The 24,183-nt window shown below is 58.2% G+C and overlaps 1 protein-coding gene across 2 annotated transcripts in view; it reads right to left on the bottom strand.

Moving 5' to 3' along the window:
- NAV1 (neuron navigator 1) overlaps positions 1-24,183 on the bottom strand; it is a 76,424-nt gene that overhangs the window by 38,097 nt on the left and 14,144 nt on the right. For both annotated transcript variants that reach the window (XM_055728223.1, XM_055728221.1), the window contains 2 exons: positions 23,891-23,988; positions 20,821-21,528 (listed from right to left, as the gene is read on the bottom strand). In XM_055728223.1, coding sequence (XP_055584198.1) covers positions 20,821-21,528; positions 23,891-23,988 — 806 coding nt within the window. The remainder of the gene's footprint in view (positions 1-20,820; positions 21,529-23,890; positions 23,989-24,183) is intronic.

Genomic DNA, 24,183 nt, shown 5'->3' with positions numbered 1-24,183 from the left:
CTGACAGCAGAGTCTTTCCATATGGAGTAAAATGGCTTTATCTTGCATTACTTACATCCAGCTCTGATTCACGCTCCCAGACGGCTGGGCAGGGGGATGGTCGCAACCTGCAAACCTTCTCCCTGGGGTAAATCTCTTCTTCCCCTCCAACAGCTACCAAACAGGCTACATGAGCAGTGGAAATGGCTAACGGGGCTCTGCAGGGTGACTGTCAGGTCCACAGTGTTTCCTTCCATCATCAGCCTCATTTTCCAGCCCAGCCCCTTCCCTGCAATCCCTGTGCGCTCCCCCCAGGCACATACTGGGACCCCCCAAAACCACCCCTCTCTCTCAGAAGATGCCCCAGCCTGAGTTCCCTGGGAAGAGCACATCCCTACCACTCAGTGCCCCAGGAGGGCATCTTGCCCTTTCCTGAAAACCTGTTGCCCCACCCCATCAGAAGGCAGCGGGTTCGTTAGCACTCGCCATGGTTTAACTGCTCTCATTGCCGCGGCTTCTTGGCATGAGCCAAGGGCTGGCTGCCAACCCTGGGCCTCCTGCAGCAGTCAGGAGCGCATCCTGCTCCCCGAGGGGCAGGAACCAGGTTGGGAGCCCTGTGCCATCCAGCACCCAGGCAACACTGTACCTGGGTACCCAGATGGTTGATTGGCACCTCTGAAACACCCTGGACAGACCCACAGGGAGAAGCATAGCCACCATCCACTGGATGAAGGCAGCAGCCCCAGGGCTGGCGGAGCCGTAGGTGCTGCTCCCTGGCGACATGGAGGCACAGCCTCCTGCTACAGGGGACAGGGGATGTGCAGGGGATGCTGCAGATACGCTGCCCTCATCACCGCAGCCGGCACAGGATGGGGCAGCTCCACACCGTGCATGGGGGCCATCAGCTCCTCGCTGGCAGGCAAGAGCAGAAAATTAGCAGCGGTGACAGGCTGGGACTTCAGCCGAATCAGCACTTCTGGGGCGATCACTGCTGCTAAGCCTTGTGAATTGCTGCTCACAACGAGGGCAGGGCTGAGAGACCTGGAGCCTGAACCCCGTCTGGCTCCAATGAGCCAAGCTTTTAAAAGGGATTCAGACTTTCTCAGGCTAGAGCAGCCATAAATCTACTTAATTGGGTCTCTCCCATACACAAGTTTCCAAGTGAACCCGCTGGAGAGATCCAGACCGGGCCTCCAGCCCATTTGCGGGTTATTCTTTCAATGGATGCTGTGCTTGGCCCCAAACCACCCCACCTGCGCATCCAAATTACAGCTCCTTTTTCAGCAGTAAGAGCCTCTAGCTGCTCAATGTCCTGTGCATCCCACCTCTGTGCTGTCCTCCACTCCCCCACACTGAGCCAGGAGAGCCCAAACTCCCCTGTCTTGGGGCAGACCCCGCTCCTGCATGCAGCATTGCACACCTCCACGCCACAGCTGCCTCCAAAGCTGCTCCTGCAAAGCGTCGGAGGAGCTGGGAGCATCCCCACACCGCTGTCTGCATCCAAGCACTGCAGGTCTCCAAAATAACCCAGAGCAAATGCCTGTACAGCTTGGGAAGGAGGGGGATCGCAGACGGCAGGTGGATGGGCTGGATCCATGCACCAAGGGGTGCCCTGTGCCTCCAGACACCGGCACACGCAGCCACAGAAATGCAGAGTGACATGAACCCCCCAGTTAACAGCCCCATGGCCTCAGGCACATGGAGGTGGCATCACTAGTGGTCACTGCACCTGGGGGCTGTCCTAAGCTGGGGCCCATGCAGAGCGGGGTCAGGCTGGTCACACAGAACTCCGTGCCTCAGTTTCCCCCCAGAGCTTGCAGTGCCCCGCAGGGTTTTGCGTGCCATGCTGGCCAGCAACACGGCACAGCTGGCACAGCCTGGGGATTTCAGGCACTCCAAATGCTCCACACACAACACCTTTAACACAGCTACCAGCAGACATCCAAGGCAACACTACAGACTCTGCACAAAAAAAACCCAAACAAACAAAAAAAAACAAAACAAAAAAAAACCCCAGAAAGCAGGGGGAAAGAAAAAAAACCCCAAACCAAAAAAACAAAACCCCACAAAAACCCCATAGCGAGGCAGAAGGCGCAGACGGGCCCCAGCACGGAGGCCCCAGAGCAGCCCGCAGCAGCAGGTTCATGCTCCCCACGCGTCACCAGACACAGGTCGGACATTGTGGAAATTCAAAATTCCAGATGGCTCTTTTTGGGTGGTGGGGCTTTTTTTTTTTTCCTTGCCTCATTTCCAAGGCAACAAGACTCGCTGTCATCTGCTAGTTGCCATAGAGATTTCACCTGATTCTGCTTCAGCGGAAGAGAAAGCCGGCAAGCTTGCTGCTGCTGAGCCACTAGCCGCGACCGCCTTCAAACTTACTGGGAAAAGCAGAGATAAATGGGGCTTTATACCACGGAGGCAATGGGCTGATTCAGAGGATCAAAGGAAGGAACTGCGGCTTTCTATAGCACAAATCAGCCCTTCACTTAACTGCTTCGGTGCCCTCCAGATGTGCCCTACATCTGGGGACATTGCCAGCCCCCATTCTGGGCTTTGCCTAGTGGAGGAGGGGAACATGACACAGGGAGAATCCTGCACCGACTTCTGACTGCATCTCAAGAGCCAAGATGGGTTCCCTGCAGGGATCCTGTACCGTGACAGAGGGCACTGGGCCTATGGCCAGTCACAGCCACATCCTTCCTCCCATAACTACCCTCCCTCGCTGTGGACAACCCTTCTCCAAAGCCCCTGTAGCCCAGAAGGCGAGTGAGCCAAGAGGAAGATGGGGCAAACACAGAAGCAGCCAAGGAGGAGGAAGACCCTTGGGCAAAGGTGGAGATGCCCATGGGCTGTGCTCAGTACCGCTCGGCTGCCACAAACATGGGGGTTTAAGCATCACATCCCCCCGCCCCGGGGAGCCGCACACAGCTGGCCACAGACAGCACTTATACCACATCAGGCACTGGCACTGTCTCAACCATCCCGTTACTGCTGAGGATCCTCCATGTAGATAGTGTGGATGTGCCCATGCCCCGAGCCCAGCTGCAGCATGTGGTTTGCAGTCATTCCCTCCACGTTCTGCAGCAGCTTCACAACTGCCTGCCCCCCTCCCCAGCACAAGTGGGCTGCCTGGGACCGGGCACATCACCAGCAAACTACCCTGCACCATTGCACCTCCAGCCACTTGCACCCATCCCCTTCCTTCTCCAGCTGGTCTGAGAAAAAAATCCCAACTGAAAACCCAGTGCCGTGGGGATTCACAGGCCTTCCCATGAGCAGGGCAACTCCCCAGACTCTGGTATGGAGACACCACTCAAGAGTTCCCTGATCTGCAACAGCAGACCCTCAGACTCACAGTCAAATGCCCCAAATCAGCAGATCTGATGACTCAAGGAGCCAGCCCGCCCCGCCTGGGGCTCCCTTTACCTGAGGATATTGAACCCCTTGGCCACAGGAGAAGATCCTGAGCGCTGGCAGACTGCTCACGGGTGGCAGTCACCTCTAGGTACCACAGACAAAGGCAGAGGTCCCCAGGCTCATCCCTCCCCACTGGGTGCCCAGGCCTGGCTGAAAGAGCATTTATCAGACCCAGAAGCAGCCCATACCCTCCGCAGCCCACGTCCCCGTACCCGGGCTGGCGGGGAAGGGTCCGGCCGGGCAGCTCTTGGCTCAAGTTGGCTCTGTTTTGCAGGGAGAACAGAGTCATTAGCGAAGCCAAACTCCCCATTCCCAGCCAGAATACAGCCATGCTTGGGGAAGCTTTATATTCACAGAGACAAACAACTCACATTTGCTTTTTAACTGTTGGAATTGCACCCACTGGGACGGAGCAAACAGGGAGCCTTTTGTCCCCCTCGCCTTGTGACTGCAAGCTTTGTGCAGAGCAATGCGTTGCAAACACAATTCTCCCCGGCCTCAGCTGGGCTCTGGTAGACACTTGGTCTGTCTGTCCATCACCAGATCAGCCAAAGAGTCCTCATGCGTCTCCAGCAAGAATGCAAAATGTCCTCCCTTGCTCACTCGTCAGCCAAAGCCTGCAGGGCTGCTCTGCACTGACCTGCTCATCAGCCACCAAGAACCCAAAACGCAGCTGTCACCAGAGGGTCTTCACCTCGCCGAGGACCTGCAGTGGGAAACCAAAATTGCATGGGGCTATGGGTGGCAGAGCTGCTCACTTGGGTTACAGCTCACCAGGGAGTGAGGGAGGGTAGCTCCAAGCATGGAAAATCCCAGCATGGCATAGGCACAAAGATCAGGTCATTATGAACCTCCAGGGAAGGTGCCCAAGTCACCCCCGAGATGGAGGTCTCTGGAGACCTCCAGCCCATTGCTGAGCTCCTGAACATCGGAGCTGGCAAGGTACTCACCAAGCTGCCATGGGCACAAGTGCTGCTCAGAGCTGCCACCCTGGAGAGGGGCAAGGGACAGCCCACCTGAAGTGGAACATGTCCTTGAGGAACACATCCAGAACCCCCGTCCTGGTCCAGCAGCATCACCCAGGGATGAGCATCCTTCAGTCCAGAAGGATGAAACCCCTGCAGTGCTGCTCTCCTCCAAACCCTCTGCTTCAGGAAGGGACTCGGTGCTTGCAAGTTCACTCCAGGCTCTCTGCACAGCCTGGCAGATGCCAGCCCATGAGGATCTGGTCATCAGCCGTTGCATGAGGTGGTCCCCCAAGAGCACCTGGAGAGGAGGCAGCAGATCACCTCAGGCCCCCCAACCTCAGGGAGCAAACCCAGCTTAAATGAGCTCCAGGCTCGTTAGTGGATCTATTGTTGCCACCTCCCTCGGGAGGAGGGAGATAACAGAGGCTATATTTGCTTCCATCTGGGGAATCGTTTCCCTCCAATGTGTACTGCCACAATGCTAATTTTTAAGGCTGATGATTAATTGATGTCAGGCTCATTATGGGGCCAACGGATCCATCCTCCCCAGAAGCACCAAGAACGGGGCGGGGAGGGGGGGGGGAACACAAACGGACCACGAAGTGTTTTGACAGATGTCATTCGAGCCACATGTGAGTGATGTCCTAACAACAGAGGAAAATAGGAGCCATTACCATGGAAAGCCCTGGAAATGGGAAGGGAAGTGCCTGCACACGACCCCAGCGCCCTTCCCCGCGCACCCTCTAATCAGCCCTTCACGCTCTGCCCTGACGGTTACTAGGGTTTTGCTCCCAGAGATAAACGGCCATTGTGCAAGTGTGGGGGTAATCGAACCCCCCGCCTGCGGCGAGGGCAGCGGAGAGGGCTCAGCCTTTCTTCTCCCCACCTGCCCCAGCCTCGCAGGAGGGCCAGGTGCCAAATTCACTCTGGCACCAGGCGCAGCAGCCTGCAGAGAGCCAGAAACAAGCCCGCTGCACATATGATCACTGGGATGCCGCAAGCTTAGGGCTCCCCTCCACCTGCAGTTCCCCAGCGCTGGGGTGGGCGTGCATTGCTGGGGTGCCCAGGGGTGCTGCTCTTACCAGGCACTGGGGCAAGATTCACCCCCTGAAGATCACAGCAGCATCTGCAATAGCAGTCCAGGTGGGGCTGAGGACTGACGTGACATCACAGACTTTGAGGTCCCTTCAGTCCACCCCACCAGCTGCCAAGGCGATGCTCACCCCAAAGCAAACCCACTGTGCTCTCCAAGTGGCACGCAGCAAGCAGCAGAAGGTTTGCTTGAAGAGGGCACTGCGGCTCTGACGGTGACACACAGATATCATCCTGCATTCGTCCCCAAGGTCCCCTGTGCAGCTAACAGGAACCAGTGGCTCCGAGGTCCCTGCCCAGAAGTGGGATGAGGCATCCCAGTAACTCAGCAGAGAGCCTGGGGTGACCCAAATTACTGCAGATGAGCTCTCCTGCTTGCTACGCCAGCTCCCCCAGGGCCACTCCTGCTTGTGGTAAAGGAACGCAAAGCATCGTGCCCCTGCCTCACCCAGCAGCATGCTCCCCACCGCACGAACGCTGCCATTACCTCTGCAGGACTTGTTACCTGCTCCTCCGAACCTGCCCCAGGAAGGTGCCTTCCCCTCACTGGAGCCAGGAGGGGTGTCAGCCCCACGTGCCTCTCCCCAGCCTGTGGCCCCCTCCATCCTGCTTCTCCTGCAGCCCCACACCCGGCACTGCAGCTGCAAGGACACCCAGGGTTTCATCCTGCTGCCTCACAGCACCGCCTCGCACCCCCGTGCCGGGTCTCCACTGGGGAGGTCGGCAGCACCAGCCTCCCCCCATCCATCCTCAGCACCGCCAAATCCTCCACCAGCTTCAGAGCCGGTACCGCTGATCTGCCAGCACTATTATTACAAACTTGTTTTAATTGCTGCGCTGTGTCTCGAGCACCCTTCACAGGGAGAGGGATGCGCATGAATAAACTGTCTATTCTTAGCACTGATAGCTCCCCATGGGGAGCGCAGGGGCAAGGGTTCGGTGCACTTGGCGGCAGGACGCGCACCTCGTCCAGCTGCTTCCAGACCTGCTCTCCCTCTTGCAGAACTCTCGATGGGTCCCCAACACCAGGAAAAGGTTTTCTTGAGCAGCAGTTGCATTCTTCCCACTAAAGGAGATTTGCAGAGAAGGAAGACCCTGTCTCCTCCAGGAAATGTGGCTGTGCCGCAGGATGGAAGGGGATGCTTGGGACCAGAAAGCTCTGTGCCACTATGGTGGAAGCTGCCACTTGGTCCTTGCTCTCCTCCCTGGGACCCCAAAGCCCACAGCACTCCTGCCCAGGCACCCCAGTGGGGCTCAGGGACAGCACGCACGAAGAGTGCTCTTCACCTCAGATCCATCACCTGCGCTGCAGCGAGAGGAGAGACTCTGACACGCTTTAGGATTCGATGCAAAGAATGGCGAGTCCAAGTTTTACTGTGGGCTTGGCAGTGCTGGGGATGGGCAGGGCAGAAAAAGCTCAGAAAAAGGCATTGGCACTGACAGGAGGGATTTCAGTGGACAATTCTGCACCATGTGCCAGCTCCCATGGCCGCCCTCACCATGCACTCATCAACACCAAGAGCTGCGTGACAGGTGGTGACAGCAGCCACAAGCCCCCAGGGACATCAGCTCACTCCGACGTTAAACAGGAGAGCGGCTGCTCGCCTCTGGACCCCTGTGCAGTGACAAGCCCCCATCCCCTGCATGCTGCAGGAACCATTTAAGCACGCTGAGAACATGCCGAGTTACACACCCCGCTTGGACAGTTTGGGATCCCCTCCCACCAAGCTGGAGACAATGCCATTCCCCATGCCGCCGAAGTGCCAAGCACAGGGCTGTCCTGCAGGCAGCACCCTCGTGGGGATGTGACCCTCTGAGAATGGCACGGTGGGATCTCCGGCAGCACTGTCGCTGGGTATTATCCCCTCTAAGATATCCCACCTCTGTACAACGGCTGCCTGTGCTGGAGAAGCCCTCTCCACCGTGGGAAGCAGCACTGCAATGTGCTTTGAGCTCTTCCCCCCACATTTGCTCTGGGGGCCTGTCCAAGCACTGACGATGCACAGCCCAGAGCCACAACCGCTGCAGGAAAAGCCGAGCCAATACTACAGCTTGGGGGAAAGCATCAGCCAAAAGTCACTCAAACAAGGAAGTGATTTGTCTTCTTCTGGCTACGCTTCCCCCTGACAAAGGAGGGCAGAGCAGGGAAGTCAGCTGTGATCACGTGCAGCGCACCGACTGAGCGACCACCGAATCGGCAACTGGGAGTGCTCACACCAGGAGCCTGACAGATAAAACAGAACAGGGGAAAAAGGATGAAAAAAGAAACGCCATGTGACCCCTCGCTCGATCCAAGCCAGGCATCACATCCAACAGTTCTGAATATGAAATACACACAATGAGCTCTAGCGAGTAATTAATCCCTTCAGGAACACTGTAAGTGATTGCAGACAGTTTACCAAGAAAAAAAAGAATTGGAAAGTCATTGAAAAAATGATCATAAAATGTTTCTTTTTCTGCTCCAGTATGAAATACAATGAGATCTGTTAGGAAATCTCTCTGCTCTACAAAATTTAAAGGCGACTGATTTAAGCTGTTTTTCTAACAACACCCAATCTACCTGACAAGCCGACGGCTGTGAGAAACCAGCCCAACCCAGCTGAGAGCAGCAGCAGGAGCAGCCCGTCTCCAACGCAGGCACTCAGCTCTAGTCTCTGCATTGGTGGGACACGGCAGGGGATGAAGCACGGCACAGAAAGGCGTCCATGGTATCTCACAGCTACATCACGGAGTCAAACTCTCCAGATTACTTTTGCAGGTCAGAAGCACCTGGCAGCAGTGCCAGGCACAAACCCAACACATGCTGTGCAAGCCAGCCGACTCACCTGCCCCCACCTCCCTCCTCCATCCCCATGCTCCCTCTTGCCTCCTTCACCTTCTTCAGTGTTAAGCAGACAGTCCTCCAGCTGGCCAAAGAGCCGGAGGGCTCTGATTTGGGCCAAATCCTGACCCACTGCATCCAAAGCCCTGCCTCTGCTCACTGCCCTGCACGAATGGGCAAGGAACCACACCTGTCCACAGGCAAAGCCACCACCTACAAGTGACCAATCCTGCCATCCCCCACAGACAGATGGGCAAGAACCCAGAGGTATCTGTGGGGCAGCCTGTCCCACACCCAGGCCTCAGCCCCCCACTTCCAGGGAGCACTGACCCCTGCCAAGGCGAGGGAGGAATTAAAGGGCACAGTGGTTGCCTTTACTTCCACATTTCCCTGCTATTTTTCAACCAACAGCTTCTACTTGTAAAACTGGGGTTTATTAAAAAGAACATTAGGAAAGGTATTTCCTGTTGTCAATAAAGTGACTTAAAATTAGTTGGAATTTTAAAATTAAAAACACACCCTAAACTTTCACTTCCACTTGAAATCACTTTGCTTTTGAAAACAGGTCTTCTTCCCCCCCATGTCCTCTCCTGGGTTTCCCCCCCTCTTCTCCTGTTCTGTCCTTACCATGTTTTTGTTTAAAAATTCATCAGGTCAGGGAAAAAATCTGAGGCAGGAAAAGAGGGAAGGAGGGGAAAAAAAAAAAAAAAAAGGCGGAAGAAACTGTGGCTTTTGCAAACCCATCTCGGCACAGGGGATAAGCAGAGCTCCAGACTTGCCTCCTTCCTCTTGGAAAGCTAGAGGCACTCAGAAAGACAAGGGAATATCATGTATTATCCAACCTCCTGCACACCCCCGGCAGCGGATACAGCCTCACTGACCCTCCGCCGAGCCCTGCAATCCTCTGTGGACTAACGGCAGCCAGCCTCAATCGGGGAAAAAGGAATGAATGAGCCAGGAAAACCATGCTGCATGTTGGGGTGGGACAGCCTGCTCCGGCACTGACCATAAAACCCAGCTGTGGCTCCCAGCTGAGCTCGAGGAGTACCAAACAGCTCGTTAACAAGGCTCTCCCTCCAACAAGCCCAATGCCAGAGCATGTCCAGCCATGGCACGGCTCTGAGCTGGACACCAGTTGATGTTACACATGTCCCACATACAACACTGATTTGGGGAAGGATTGAGACATACCCAGATACTGTTACGCAGCGGCAAGGTCACCCCCTACACCAGTGCACCGTGCCCTGCGGCTGCAGACACCAAACACAGGGTGCTACCAAAGGGGCAGGGACATGCTGTGTCCCTGCCATTTCAGGGGTCACTCCCACCCCAGGGTAATCCCATGCCGCAGCTCCAGAGCTTCCCCACTACAGTGTGCATTTTAAGGACAGCTGCTGCACGCTCCACACAGGATACACGTAACATCTCCTTACGAGCAAGAACACTCCGCAAGGGGATGAAAAGCTATATAGAAATGGAAGATCATTACCATGATCTCCTTGGAAACATCCCATCGGAGCAAGTTTTTCTTCCTCCTTCTCTCTCCCCATGTGCATGAATTCTGGCACCCTGTGTGTCGCTTGGCGTTGCCTCAGCACTGTGGGTCCAAAACGCAGGCGTCTGATTTCTAAAGCCATTGTCTAGGATGTGCTATTGAGCTGCAAAACATGGATGGTTTGGGATGGAAAACAGGCATCTCTTGCAATACAAAAAGAAGCTGGCAACCCAGATTTGATTTGTCTTTGAAGCTATAGAAAATCTCAACCAAATAATATTTGCTTTATTCCCACAAAGGGAACGAGAATCTTAGCAACAAAAAAAAAATCAGCACCTCTGCCCCCTGAACGCAACAATGAGTGAACAGAGAACAGAGCAAAGGGAACATGGCTTCGCCCCGCTGGTCACTGCTGCAGCATGGCTGGTTTTGGAAAGCAGCACAGTAGTGTTGTACGCATTAACATGCTCCACTCGGGAATGCGAGGCTGGAAAAGCTGCTTTGCAAATTTACTTTTGATTTGGAGCTCTGGGTTTCTCTCCTCCTTGCGTGCCATTACATTTTGCAAGTGCTCATGCAGCCTGTTCAAGGCAGGGAGGTTTCCAGGAACCTCAGCAGTTTCACCAGGTTTAGCACAATGACTATTTGCTGAGGAAATCACCCCGGAAAAATTTATTACTTGCTCTTCACTTTCAAAAGTAAGCAGGGGTGGGAAGCACACAGCAGTACAAACAGCAACTGAGCTGAGATTTAATCCTGCCCCCAGGTTACTGTACTTTCCCCAGGACTAATAAGCTATGTGAGTGGAGGTGACCTCCCACCACAAGCAACACTGCCACGCAAGTTCTGCTTTCAGAGGGTTTTCAGACAGCTTTAAAATCCCACCCTCCAGGCCCCGCGCTGCACAGCCCCAAAAAGCATCTTGCAGGCTCCAGGAAGAGATTCCCTCACTCATCCCCCATGCTGCTTTATGAGCAGGGCTGTTCCCCTCCCCTTGCAGGAACTGGCCACATGTTCTCCATCTGGAAGCAGATGCCCATGAGCCAATAAGCTCAACTTGGAAAACTAACTGAAAATAGCACAAAATTTCTGAGCGCTCTGCAGACCGCGGCCGGATGATGGATATTAGTGCTCTAGCAGCACCGGGACGCCGTTTGGCACAGCGCAGCAAAAGCACAGCTAAAAGGGTTCAGGAAAATGAAAATGAGATGGCTGAAGGTGCTGCTGCCTGAGCAATCTACCCTCTTCCAGATGTTCTTGCCTGTATGGAAGGAGGGTCTTGATTTGCTGGTAAATCAGTCCCCAAACTGCTGCTGAGCTCAGCTTGAAGTGCTGAAAGACACCAGCTCTGTCCCTCCCGCATCCCTGAAACCACGGGGGGACATTCTGGTCTCGGAGGTAAACCTGAACCTGCGGCCGTAGCTCTGTCAGGCTGTAAGGGCTCCCTTGCAGCTGTGCTGGCTGGGGATGTGGCGCGACAGGCCGTGCCCCTTGTGCTCCAACACAAGGCAGGGTCCTGGGGAGAAAGGCTGAGGCCACGCAGGGCAGGAGCCCTCACTGCCCAGTCACAACAGGAGGTCTGGGGTTAGTCCTGGCTGCTGCTGCTCCCCATGGGGTCACGATGCAGCAAGCTTTTGGGTGCACTTAACCACAGTGGGAGCCAGGAGGCCCAGACAGTGATATATCCAGCCTCAAATCAACCCAGGGTGAGCCATCAAAATGGAATTTGCCAAAAGACAACCACTGATGATCTGGATGATCTGTGAGCCCCCAGCTACATGCAGCCTGAGGCACAAAAGACTTAGGTCTGCGGCTGGGAGTCAGGCAAATGCTGGTGCTTCCCCTTGGCCAGTGATCACACAACACATTCTCCAGACTGAGCAGGATTTTAACCCCACGCCAGTCTACATGCATGTTATTTGGGAGAGAAACTACCACTACCAGGAACCAACAGGTCCCTCTGCTCCCAGGACCCCTCGTTGCTGCCCATCCCAAGGGGCAATGCATGGTCTGTCCAGGGTGACTCCGATCGCCTGGAAGGGTTTTTTTTACTTTTCTTAAATGAACGCGGGGTCCATGGGAGACACAGGAGTGCAGGGTAACCATCTTCCAGCATGCCCAGCGGTTGGAGAGGCACCAAAGAAAAGCCCATGGTCTGTCCCCACTGATTCTCCACTGGCAGAGCCAGACGGTCTCAGGTCCTAGACACAATCTGTAAAACGCCTCTCCTCTTGCTTTGAACATGGAGGGGGACCCAGTTGTGTCCCCTCCCTCAAAGCAGCACTTCCACCTTGGAGCCTGCCGGAACACCCCTGCCTTGCCCAGCTCCACTGCCACCAGGCTTGGTCACGATGCTTCGTCATGGCAAAGCTGCCTCCAGCCGCTGAAACACCAAGGCTGGGAGAAGCCTCGGGATGTGGGACCAGGTGCCTGTGAGGCTGACGTGTCCCCCATGGCACCACACTGAGAACCAGCCGGGGAGGGACACGCTCGTCCCATCAAATGACCTGCAGCATGTTTTCTGCTAGCCCCGGCTCACCTCGGGGAGCTCCCGCACCACAGCAATCGATGCGAATTAGCTGCTATCTATTCTTCCACTTGTTTGCATCAGCATGGAAATATAATACCAAGTCAGAGATAAAGAAAACTGGAAACACCCCAACAGCATCTAACGCTTCCAGCCCGAAGGGTTCATTAAGAGATGAGTTTCAACATCGCAGGTCCCAGCCTGAACAGCAGGTTCCTTTGCCTTGCTCCTCAAGCACATCCCTCCCTGCCAGCATCCACATCTCCCCATACACTGGGCTGTGAAAGGGAAGGGCTGCTCTCCATGGGGTGGGTTTTACAGAGCCCGAACTGTGCCCACACATGCAGGGGTCACCACCATGCTCCCCGCAAAAGGCTGATGGTGTCCTGCTGAGGACACAACCGTGCAGCCGTGCCTCGACAAACCAGCAGACCCCCCCCAGCCTAGAAAAAACATCAGGGTAAACTCCTTTTTGTGTCAATCCAGGCTGGCACGGGACCAAGACATACCCTACACTGACATGTGAGAAGCCTGAGACGACGATGCTGCGCATGGGCAACAGACGTGTGATTTTGAGAAGTGTCTCATCAGCGAGTTATTCTCAGTCCACAGCTACGCTGAAAGCTCACACAGCTATAAATAGCTGACAACAGAGCGTACCTGAGTCGCAGCTTTGAACGTGCTTCACGGCTGCTCACTGAATCGGGAGTCAGGCTGCTCAGCGCAGTGGCTGGGGCAGTGCCGGTGCTGGGGACACTTCAGTCCCACTGAAAAAACATAGAGGTCTAAACTTCTCAAAAGCTCAGCTTTAGCCAGTCTGAGCTCCCAGCAGAGCCAGTAAGGACTGGGTTTGGCCAAGACTGTATGCTTCCTAAGGGCGCTACTGAAGAAGCTTGTCTGGTTGCAGCTTGTCTCATTGCCAGCTTTGTCACGCTTGGTGAAACAACCTTACACAAGATATGCAGAGGTGGGACGAGCAGCAACCCCACATCCCAATCACGCAGGCTGGCACGAGACATAGAAGCAGTTCAGCCCTTCCCTGGTACTAAAGGCACAGCGCTGCCCCTCTGCCATACTGCAGTTCCAACGTTCTCCTCCAGCTCACACACCACAGGCTTCAGCACCCACAGCATGGCTCTTCCCATTTTCCTGGGTCACACAAGAACAACTACAACCTCCAGCAGCTTCAAGGAGCTGTAGAGGACCTCAGCCACGAGCCATCCTTCCAGCTCACTGAGCAGGAGAGGTTCCCAACCCACAGCCGAACCCAGCTGACTGGCTGGTGAGCCAACAGAGCTGGCACGGAGCCCAGCCCTCCCACCGCGTCACCTGCGGCTGCGAGTCAGGCTTGCAACCTGCCGAGGGAACTGCAGCTTCATGAGCATGGCACAAAACCCTCAGTTTCAGTTCCTGACTAAAAGTCACCTCCTGTGTCCCCTTTAGTAGGTCACTCCTAGCCAGCTCACCATCCTCTCCTTACCTGCACTGCCACTGCACAAGATTCAGCCTGGGGGAAACACAAGGACAGAGCAGCCCTGCCTTTACATCTTCAGAAACTAATTCCTGGATTTGCCACAAAATCCTTCTGTAATTTCAGGGGGATGCTTCACACCTTGCAGGTACATTAGCCAGGGGAGGGCTGCAAGGCACTTGCCTCTTGATGACCAAGAGCGCTCTAGCACAGGGATAACACGGCTGACATGAAACCAAAGAGGGATGTGGAGTGAGTAAGAATCACCGATGCCTACACCAGGTAGCTGGGGAAAACCGTGTGCTCCCTACAGCACTGGCACACTCACATGCTCACGAAGGTGGAGGCACACGTCCCTGCTGCAGGGTGCGCCTGCGTGTCGCTGGGCAGTGCAGGGGCACACACCTGCCCACGGTCTGCCCATGCAGCGCCTCCAAGGAGCTCACACGCTGTGCTGGCCCCCACGCTGCGGCCACAAGGCTCTCAAGCCGCCTCCCTGCTGCAAGGCTGCTCCCAGGAGCGAGGAAAAGGTCCTGCCCAGCCACACTGTGCTTGAGCTAAGCTCTCCTACGCAGATTCCAGCAGCTCCTTCAGCAGGAGATGAATCTCAGCCCTTCTCCTGAATTAATAAAAAATACATTACTGCCTCAATTGGAGAAGACAAATAACAGCATAAGGAATGAAAGAAATGCTTGAGCAAAACAAAATGTGGAAGAAAAGGATTAGAGGAAAGACAAGCAGATCAGCGGGTGCGCTGGGCACTGCTATTTAGTGTCACACCCGCCTTGACACAGGCACATCTCCATTTGCACAAGCTTCTAATCTCAGCCCTGCAATGCAGCATCCCCTGCCTTCCCAGCTCCCCTCCGCGCTCAGCTCCCCGGCTCTGAGCTGCAATGCAGCAGCGTGGGAAAGCCCTGCTCCCCCTTCGCCCCACCACGAGGCAGCACCCAGCCTCCCTGGCTGGGCTCCTCACCTCACACAGGCTCTGCCTTCCCCAGCTCACTGCCTCACAGCCGGAGAACCGGCAACCCCTCCCCTGGCTCCCCCGGGAGAGCTGCTCCGGGCGCCCAGAGGACGTGACTTTGCAGGGCAGGGGACATGGCAGAACTGTATCTGATCTCCCACAGCCCTGCAGGACACCCTCAAGGTGTGAAGTCTAGAGAGGACTAAGCTGCCCCGAAGGATGAAGCCATCCCCGCTCCACCCAGCCAGTGGATCCAGACTCAGCAGCTTCACTGCTGGGCTCTAACTGCAGCTGCCACCGGCCCCAGGAACACTGCACACACGCACGGCCCCAGGACGCTGCTGCCACCGCACACGCAGGGCACCAAGTGCCACAAAGGATGCTCTGGACTAGACAAGTGACCAATTTGGAGGATGTGTCAGCAGACCACCTGACACCACAGAGCCAGGTGAGCGGTATGGGCTGACCCTGAGGCCACAACCCTACAGAAAACCACGTGGTCACCCCCAGCAGGACCACGGCTCAGCCAGGCAAGCTGGGAGACACACGCTGGCCACGGCAGGTGGGTCACTCACAGGTTGTGTCACCCACAGGTTGCTCACCTCAGAGGGTGCACGCTCTGGCTCCACACTGAACGGGAACAAATCCTCCCCCAGGCAGCAGGCACAAGCATCAGCCAAGTGCTGTGGTCAAATGCTCGAGCAAGAGTGTGCAAGGAGGACGAGTGAAATTGTTGTCTGGCACCACAAGAAGCTGCATAGGAAGGCAATGAGCTGGTAACCCAAATGGACATACCAGGACAATGGCAGAGGGGGCACTTGCCACAGCATAAGAAGCTAAATATGCAAAGCTGGGGACAGGGGGCATCAGAAAGGGACTCTCTAGAAGGACCCTGAACTGCCACAGTTCCCCAAGTGCCACCCAAGCTGGAAGCACATTGCTCACAAGGCACCTGGACAGAGCAGGACCCACAAGTGTGTGTCTGCAGAAGCAAACCATCCCAGGAGCCCTCAGCAGTTGCTCTCAGGGGACAGCAAGGCCTTGAGGACACATCACCCAGGCGCCACTGTGGTCACATCCCACCAGCAGATCCCAAATAGCATTTCCAGAATCACACACAATTTTGTATGCATTTACATATTTCTCAATGAACAAATGTTAGATTTGGGGGCAAAATCCAGGCAGTCACTGGGAAAGCCCCATTTGAACAGCAGTCTTCAGGTTCTTTGGGGGAGAAATTTGTTTCAGCAGTGCATCCCCAAATATTTTTGTCTTCAAGTGTCTGCTCTGCTACTTTTACATGGGAAATTTTGAAAGACAAATCTGGATTATTGGGTGGTTTTTTAGCACTTTCTCTGTGCTGCCATTATCACTGGGAACATGGCACAACCCAAACAGCTTCAGCAGAAAGCTCTGGGGCCCTCAGGCCACGTTTCCAGACCTTCTATCCAGTCACTGCAGCCATCTCAGCCAGAGAAAAAAAGAGGAGACATCTACCACTCACTGTCATTTCCTGGGAGCTGGCTGGAAGGAGCAACACCACTGCATGTGTCTCCTCTTTCTCCTCACCTCTAGCCCAAATACAGGAGTCCAGCTCCGCAGCCAAAAAGAAGTAAATCCCCTCTGCAATGACCTTGTCACATGAGTACTGTCACACAAGGGCCTTAAAAGAGGCATAACGTTAGCGTGACAGTGATATCAGGACAGCCGCACTGCTTTATGAGGCAATAACCCGCTCCCATCACTGTGAAGAGCTATTTGGTCTCTGACCTCCTTATGGTCTCCTGCCAGGGAGCCTGGCTACTGCTGCACAGTGCTGCAACGGGCCTATTAGCGCTTAATTAAGCAGCCAGGAACGCCATGGGGCAGAGGTGTTCCTTTTAATCCCATAGCACATGCCTGGCCAGCAAGGACGGTCATCAGGAGGGGATCTTCTTGGGAAGGGATACCTTGGTGAGACCATCCCCACCAGAGCTGGGAATGTGCTCACATGGGGCGTCAGACAGCAGCCAAGCATCTCCTGCGCTATGGTTTCTTTTCTAAACGGACCAGTCAGATGCAACGTGAAGCTCCTGCCCTTCAAGGAGCCCATCTGTCTGTACCAGCCCCTTGGCTCTCCTCCCCACCGACGGGCTGCTGGCACCCGCTGCCCAGCCAGCCTGAGCATAGCCGGGGTCTGTCCTGCCTGCCTGTCAGCTCCATGGAGGTGCTGGGTCTCCAGGGACACATGCTGCCCAGCGAGGACATCCCTGCTGAGCCATGTGGGGAAGGGTGGCATTGCCCACCCAGTGCCAGCCAAGGGCTGCAGGACTGAGACAGCTTATACCTGCAGCTGCAGAGTTTGGCAGGGCTGCAGAGACTCCTGCAGTGAGCATTTCAGGGAACACCATCTCCCCAGGATCACACATGTGTCCGCCTGGGCTCTGGCCTGTGCAACACCCACCACTTACTCACTTATGTGAATTAGCAGCCACTTAAGAGGCACCTTACACAGCAAGAGATGGCCAACGAAACGGCTGCAGAAAGTAGCTGCAGGTTCTCGGAGGTGCTCTGGGGACCTCTAGGTAAGTGCAGCAATCATGCTGGGCACCACGTGCCAGTGCTAACGAACTCGCATGCAGCCTGTATGCGCCTCTGCACCTGCACGTAGAGATGAGCACGGCGAGCTTTGTACAGCCAGCTCTTCCACCACGCTGGCCACATGCCCTCCATACCCTTCATCCCATGGCCAGGCCCTGGTGTAATTAGCAACCCCAGCTGCCAGCCAGCTTTGATGAGAAGCCTCAGTCTTTGGTTGATGCGAAATGTATAATTTGGATGATGGAAATAGCCTCTACAAAGCACATGTGGTTGCTGTGTCCCAGTGACCTCTCCCATCTTGCGCAGGCTGCTCTGCTTTAAACGTGGTTATGTTTCCAGCAGCTCTACAAAGGCTTCGGTGCCATCAAACAGATGACACAGCGGCAGCAACCGAATGAGAGGTAAAATTTGGCCGCTACTAAATTTTTGGCCAGCAGAGGCTTGGGAGTGCTTCTGGCAGGAGAAGCATGAGGTGGAGATGAGAACTCAGGTGTGCAGGCCAAAGACGCACAAGGTCTCTGCAAGCCATGGCGTCTGACGGAGCAGGGAGCTCAGGTTAGGCAGAAGCAGCACAGGCTTCTCAACACAGGTCAACAGCTCAAGAACAAGATGTGCAGAGGCTGAAAGTCCCTGCAGCTCCTGCCTTTTCCTTCCCAGCACAAACTAAGCTTGCGAGTCTTCTTGTGCCACTCTGGATAAGGTGTCCTCCAGCAGACATAGCCAACAGCTCTGACTGATGTTTCACTTGCCAAAGGAATCCATGAAAACAGCAGAGAAACCTTCCCTCCCTCCCAAGCACCTCCTGCAGCAACCAGGAGAAAGACCTTCTCCTGAGCAAGCGGGATCCTGTCCGTTCTGGGTCTATCCCAACCACAGGAACAACCTATGCCTTGAGAAGCCAGGCTGTGGAAGGCACTGTCACCCCTGGAGAAGGTTTCATCTGCCTGGATCGCACCAGACCGCAAGCAAAAGCATCAGGACCAGAAGCTCAGCATGTGTCCAGGCTCACACACCCCCAGCCACAGTTCTGCCACTGGCACATAAGAAGTGATGGAGTGGCCACCACCACTGTCACACTGCTCCCTCCTCTGCACATCCCCAAGCTCCTCTTGGCATGCCCACGACACAGGCTGTCAAGGATGTGCCAGGTCATGGTTGACTTGGTTAAGTAGGTTGACTCAAGAGCACAACTCCCATGAACGTGAGTGAGCTCTATGGAAGGAAAGCGACATTTCAGCAGGGTTAAGCTTCTGCCCTGTCCATCCCAGGCACTGTCTCCACTGACACTGGACAACCAGTCCTCTAGTCCCCACCACAAGAAACTCAATAGTCCATACATCTTGGAAACTTTATCTATTTCAGCAAACACACAGAGCAGGGGGTTAAGAGGACAGATTCAGTAGAGTTTGGTCCTCACGGGCCAGCTGACCAAGCTTTCAGATGGTATGTTGCAGTCCAAAGGGATGTTCCACACCTCCCAAGGTCAAGGTCAGCCCTGTGTCCCTGAAGCAGGTCTTGATGCAGGCAGGGGGGGGCTAGGCAACCATCCCAGAAACCAAAGCAGGTGTTGGGGGCACTTCTGCAACCCATGGTCTTCCTCAGCATGCGTACAAGTCCCTGTCCTGCAGGCAGGATCTCTGGTACTCCAGCAACTGCTACAAACCAGGAGTCACTCCTACATGTGCCAGTCCTGCACCCTCAAGAAAGGTGCAAGAATTTCTCTTGGGGGTGCTGAGGAAACTCCCATCTAAGAGCAGAGCATCACAGGGGGACACTGAGATATCCCAGGCATGCCAGCACTAGGAGGTGGAGATCTGTTAGTCCCATAAGGGACAAATCCTCCCACAATCCTGTCCTGCTCCCATGGCATCCGGTGTTACCGCGGCATTAGAGCTGAGGATGGATGTTCACATGCCCAGCTGCAGGACCACCAGAGCAGCCTGAGCCCCCACAGCCCCTGCTGCGAGGCTGACCTCACATGTCCAGCCTGCTCATCCCCACGGTCTGCCTGCCCACAGCTTGAGCTTGCCCTGTGGCTTTCCATGAGCTGCTTGTGCAGCCCCAGCAGGCCCCACGATGCTCCAGCAGCTGGGGGAGACCCCTGTCAGGGAGAGGATCAGGCAGGGTGCACACCACCGCTGCTGTTCCCTTGGCTGTGCACAGCCAGGGGACTGAGGGCCACAGTCTGGGAGGCTCCACGCCTGTGTGCCAGTGCCCACCAGTGCACATGGTGCCAGAGCGCTGCACTGGAGCAGGGGCTGCGACACCCCTAAGGCTCCTGCAGCAGCAGGGTATCGGACTCGTAAAGCTGCGTTTGCCAAGTGCCTGACTCCAGCACATAGTCCAGCTCGCTCCACCTCTCCAAACCTCCCCCACAGCCGGAGCAAATCTCCCCCCTTTCTCCCCACGGCAGAGCTCTGCGCATAAAGCAGCTGCGAAGGCATCTAAAGCCAGCTCTCCAAGCACCAGAGAAGTTCCTGGCCACCTAAAAGGGGGTCCCAGGCAGGGAACTTGAAAGGACTTGACACACCAGGGCTCCCAGCCCTGCCTGTAGCACTGCTCACCCCGCCACCAACGACCAGGGCTTTAAACTCAGCGAGCCTGGACACCGGGAGCACCGGGATGGCTGTGCAGAGCTCGTTTGCCACCTTCTCACACCAGTTTGCCAGACCAAACCAGCTCTTTGGAGCCACACGCCCCCCATGGCCCTGGCCCAGCCAAGCCCACGGGCGCTGCCAGTCGGGACACGGGGCAGAGTGGGCTTCGGCAGGAAGCAGGGGGCTCCCGCAGCTTCGAGATCAGCACGTGGCCACGAGGGGAACACACGGGCTGGGCATGCCTGTGGCAAGACCCGGCGCCGCAGGCCACCAGCGGGGCAGTGGGTCCCAAGATCAGAGACAGCCATCGCCAGGGGCCGGCACTCCTTGCTCAGATGGAAACCCACCATGCACACAACGCGCTCCTGACCACGCAGGCTCCGGGACCAAACCCACCAGGCCAGCAAAACGCAGGCAGCCACGGTCTGGAAGTGACTCACGCAAACCCCACGGCAGCACCCTCAGTGCGCTCCTCAGCCAGGGCCCCGGGCCCCGGAGCAGCTCTGGGTGCCAAGCCTCCGGCCCAGAGCCCAGGCGCAGCAGCAGCCGCGGTCAGCCCGGGGGACGAGCCTCCCCGGTGGCGGCGGGCGGCCGCAGCACCCGGCCGGGCAGCCTCCCTCGGGCAGCCTCCCTCGTCCTCGGCAGGGTGCAGCGACAAGGGGGCCGAACACCGCGGGGAGGACGAGCCCAGCCACCAGCTGCCATTGCTCCTGGCGAGGAGGCCGCGGCCGAGGCGGGAGGAGGCCGTCGGGTGGGCAGATGGCGCCTTCCCCCCGGCGAGGCCGGGCCGGCCGCGGGCCCGCCGTCCCGTCGCCGCAGCCCCAGGGACACGCCGCGGCCTCCAGCGGCTCCTCCGCGGGTGCGGACCCCGCCATCACCCACCCCGGGCCGGCGGGCCGCACTCACCCAGCATCTGGCTGAAAAGCAGCTGCTCCAGGTCGCCCAGCACCGTCACCACCAGCTCGGGGTCCACCTTCAGGTAGGGCTTCTCCTCGGCGCCCGCCGCCACCGCCGGCCCCTTCCCGCCCAGCAGCTCGTCGTCGCACTTGCCGCCCCCGCCCGCCTCGGGGGCCTTGCTGAGGGGCTTCACCTCGGCGTAGGGCCCGCGGGGGATGCGGCTGGGCTTGCCGGCGGGCGGCGGCTTGCCGGGGCCGGCGGGGCGCGGCGGCAGCAGCGAGTGCTCGGAGCGGGACAGGCTCCGCGACATGGCGGGCGCCTCCCGGCCGCGGGGGCCGCCGCCGCCCCGGCCCCCGCCGCCCGCCGCCGCCCCCGGTGCCGCCGCCTTGGCCATGTCGTCGCTCCAGCGGGGCTCGTAGAGCTGCCGCTTCTTCTCGGCATCGGTGAGGAAGGCCAGGTTGGTGAGCGACTTCTGCTTGCGCAGGTTGGAGCCGGCCGGCAGCCGCCCCTCCGCGCTGCTCGCCTTGAAGACGCGCAGCTCCGCGCCCCGCGGGCCCGCCGCCGCCGCCGTCGCCTTCGCCCGCTTCGGCATCACCGCGCCGCCGTCGGGGCCCCGCCGGTAGCCTCGCTCCTCCTCGCCCAGCTCCACGTCGGGAAGGCTCTTGAGGTTGCTCCCCAGCATCCCCGCGCTGCAACCATTTAACCCGCCGGGAGCTGCTGTTGCGGCACCGAGGACACACCGGGCGAGACAGAGAGAGAAGCGCCCTCAGCGCCCGCCCCACCGGCGCGGGGCGGGGCGGGCGGGCGGGGGGGGGGGGTTGAGCGGCACGGCCCCACCTCACTGCTCCGCCGCCAGCGGGACACTGCGAAGCAGCGGAATGTCAGGGGCAAACAAAAAGGGCCCGCCCTCCTCCGCGCCCGGCTGGCGCGGGCAGGGGGCGGGGCGCGGCGCGCGCGCCCGCGGCGGGGAGGGGGAGAGGAGAGGGGAGAGGAGGGGAGGGGGCGCGCGCCGCGGGGCGGGGCGAGGCGGGGGCGCTCGCCGCGCGCGAGGACCTGCAGCGCCGAGCACGGGGAGCGGGACCCCGCGGGACGCCCGGGCTGCGGGACCCCGGGGCGATGCGGAACCCCCGGGCTGCGGGACCCCGCGGGACCCCGGGAGCGAGGGGTGAAGCCGGTGCTGCGTGCACCCCACGGTGCCGGGGCGCTGCCCCCCACGTCACGCCGGCCCGCGGCCCCTTGCAGGCAGGGCCGGGCCGGGGGCTGGCTGGGAGGGGGCTGCAGCCGGCAGGGGGCCAGGGCCCAGCACCCTGCAGCCCGTCCCGCCCGCCGCGGCCCCCACCCGCAGCCCCGACACCGCACACCCGGCCCCAGGGGCGTCAAAACTTCCTCACCCGGGGTGGCCCCGGGAGCCCCCCGAGGGACGCTGTGGCGGCCCCCAAACCCAGCGGAGCCTCTCCAGTGATCCGGGGGAATTAAGGGGGGAGAAAAAGAGGGGGAGCAGGATCTGGTTATCATCATTTTTCATTAATTACCCGTCCCTTGGGAGGGGTGAATTAAGTCTATTTGGTGACCTCACGCGGGCTGCCATGGCAACCGCCAGAAAATATTGCATTAGAGCCCATCACTATGTGCCGCGATACGGAGCTGGGAGGGCCAGGGGCGGCGCAAGCCCCCCAGCCCAGTCCCCCACGCTGGCCTGGCCGCCCCGCTGCTTTGGGGTTCAGCCCGTGGTGATGCCGAAGAGCCCCAAAATAACCCGGCCTGGATGGGACAGCAAAAGGTGGCCAAAAAAAGGTGTTCTGCACCAAAAGGTGCTGCTGGTGTGGGATGGGTGCACAGGGCACCCCACTGCACCCCAAAGCTGCTCTGAGGTTGGGGGGCTGTTACAGTCCTCGCCAAGTTACAAGGCTATTGCCTGGGAGTAGGGCCCACTGCAGGGGTCGAATCTGGGATGTCATGTCATTCTGGGGCTGGCAAGGTGACTCTTGGGGCCTTCCAGTGTCCCCTGTCCCCTCTGGCTGGGCCCGATGGAGCTGCAGAAGGTGTCAGAGGCTGGTGGCTGGGGGAGGCGAGGAGCAAGGGGAAGGATCCGGCCCCTTCCCCAGCACTGAACCCGCTCGGCCTCGTCCCAAAACCTCCCGCAAGGGAAGCGGGCAGCTGCGCTGGGAGCATGCCAGCCCTGCTGCTCCCCTCCCGCTTTCTCCCGGAAAATCCTCCTGCTCGCTGCCAGTTTCAGCACTTCCAAAATCGGGGCTCAGTGCTGAACACCACTACCCTCTGGCTGTGTGGCAGCAGCGCTGGGACCCCGCTGCAAAGCCGGGCTGTGCCGGCAGCCACCGTGGCTCTGACCGACTTCTGTCCCTTCAAATCACTCGGCAAAGCTCCCGGCTCTGTTTTTTTCCCCTTCCCTGCACATCCCTGGAGCATCCCACCATCCTCCGCTGCCGCTGCCCTGGCAACCGCCGCCCCAGCACCCTCTCCAGCAGCCGCCCCCCCCAAAATCTCCCCCCAAAGCAAGACCGGAGGGGACCGGGGTGTCCCCGGCACTGCAGTGGGGAGCTCGTCTTGGGGTTTGTTCGGCCCCCGAGAAAGGGAGTGACCCCGCGGCGGGTGTGTGGAGCCAGTGGTGCCTCGGCACCCGCCTCCGCGCCGGCTCTCTGCTGGCTCCCTGGAAATGGGTCATTCCTGGAGCTCGCTGGGAAACTGGGAAGAGGAGGGAAAGGAGCCAAGCAGGGTGATGTCGCAGCAGCAGCACCAGAGGGGACGGTCCCCCTGTGCCAGAGCCACTGTGGGGGATGCTGACACAGCTCCTGCGCCCGGGTGATGCCGCCCCGCTGGAGGAAGGTTTTTGGCTGGGGGGCTCACCAGATGCAGCAGCTGCAGCCCTGCTGCTCCTGGGGAGCTGGGGCACCTCCAGTGTGGGGGTTCCCCCCACCACGCCACCAGCCTCCCACCCTGGCTCTCATTCCAGCATGGGGCTATGGGGGTCTGAGCTCCGGCATGAGCCTCAGCCCCCTGGCACCATCATGGCAGCCCCCCAGCAAGACACCCCCATCCTCAGCAACCCCTTTGGACTCACTCAGGCCTCTGGGTTTGCAGTTGGGGTCAGGTCCCTCCGCAGGATCAGAGCACTTGTCACCCGGGGACGTGGCCCTCTCCTCCTCCTGGTCCTGCAGCCTGCGGGCAGAGGGGAGTGAGGGTGGGGGAGCAGCCAGCTGGGGACTTCCAGGAGACAGGAATACAGCACCCTGGGCTCTGCCAGGGTTTAGGAACACTATTTTCATGGCAGAGGGGGTCCCAGGGCACCCTGTCCCCCATTGAGCCCATCCCCTGCCCCACACTGGCTCCTCCCGTGGGTGCTCCAGGAACCCC

This window comes from Falco cherrug, chromosome 16 (assembly GCF_023634085.1).
Source record: "Falco cherrug isolate bFalChe1 chromosome 16, bFalChe1.pri, whole genome shotgun sequence".
NCBI lineage: Eukaryota > Metazoa > Chordata > Aves > Falconiformes > Falconidae > Falco > Falco cherrug.
This window is presented reverse-complemented; position numbering and strand designations above follow the sequence as displayed.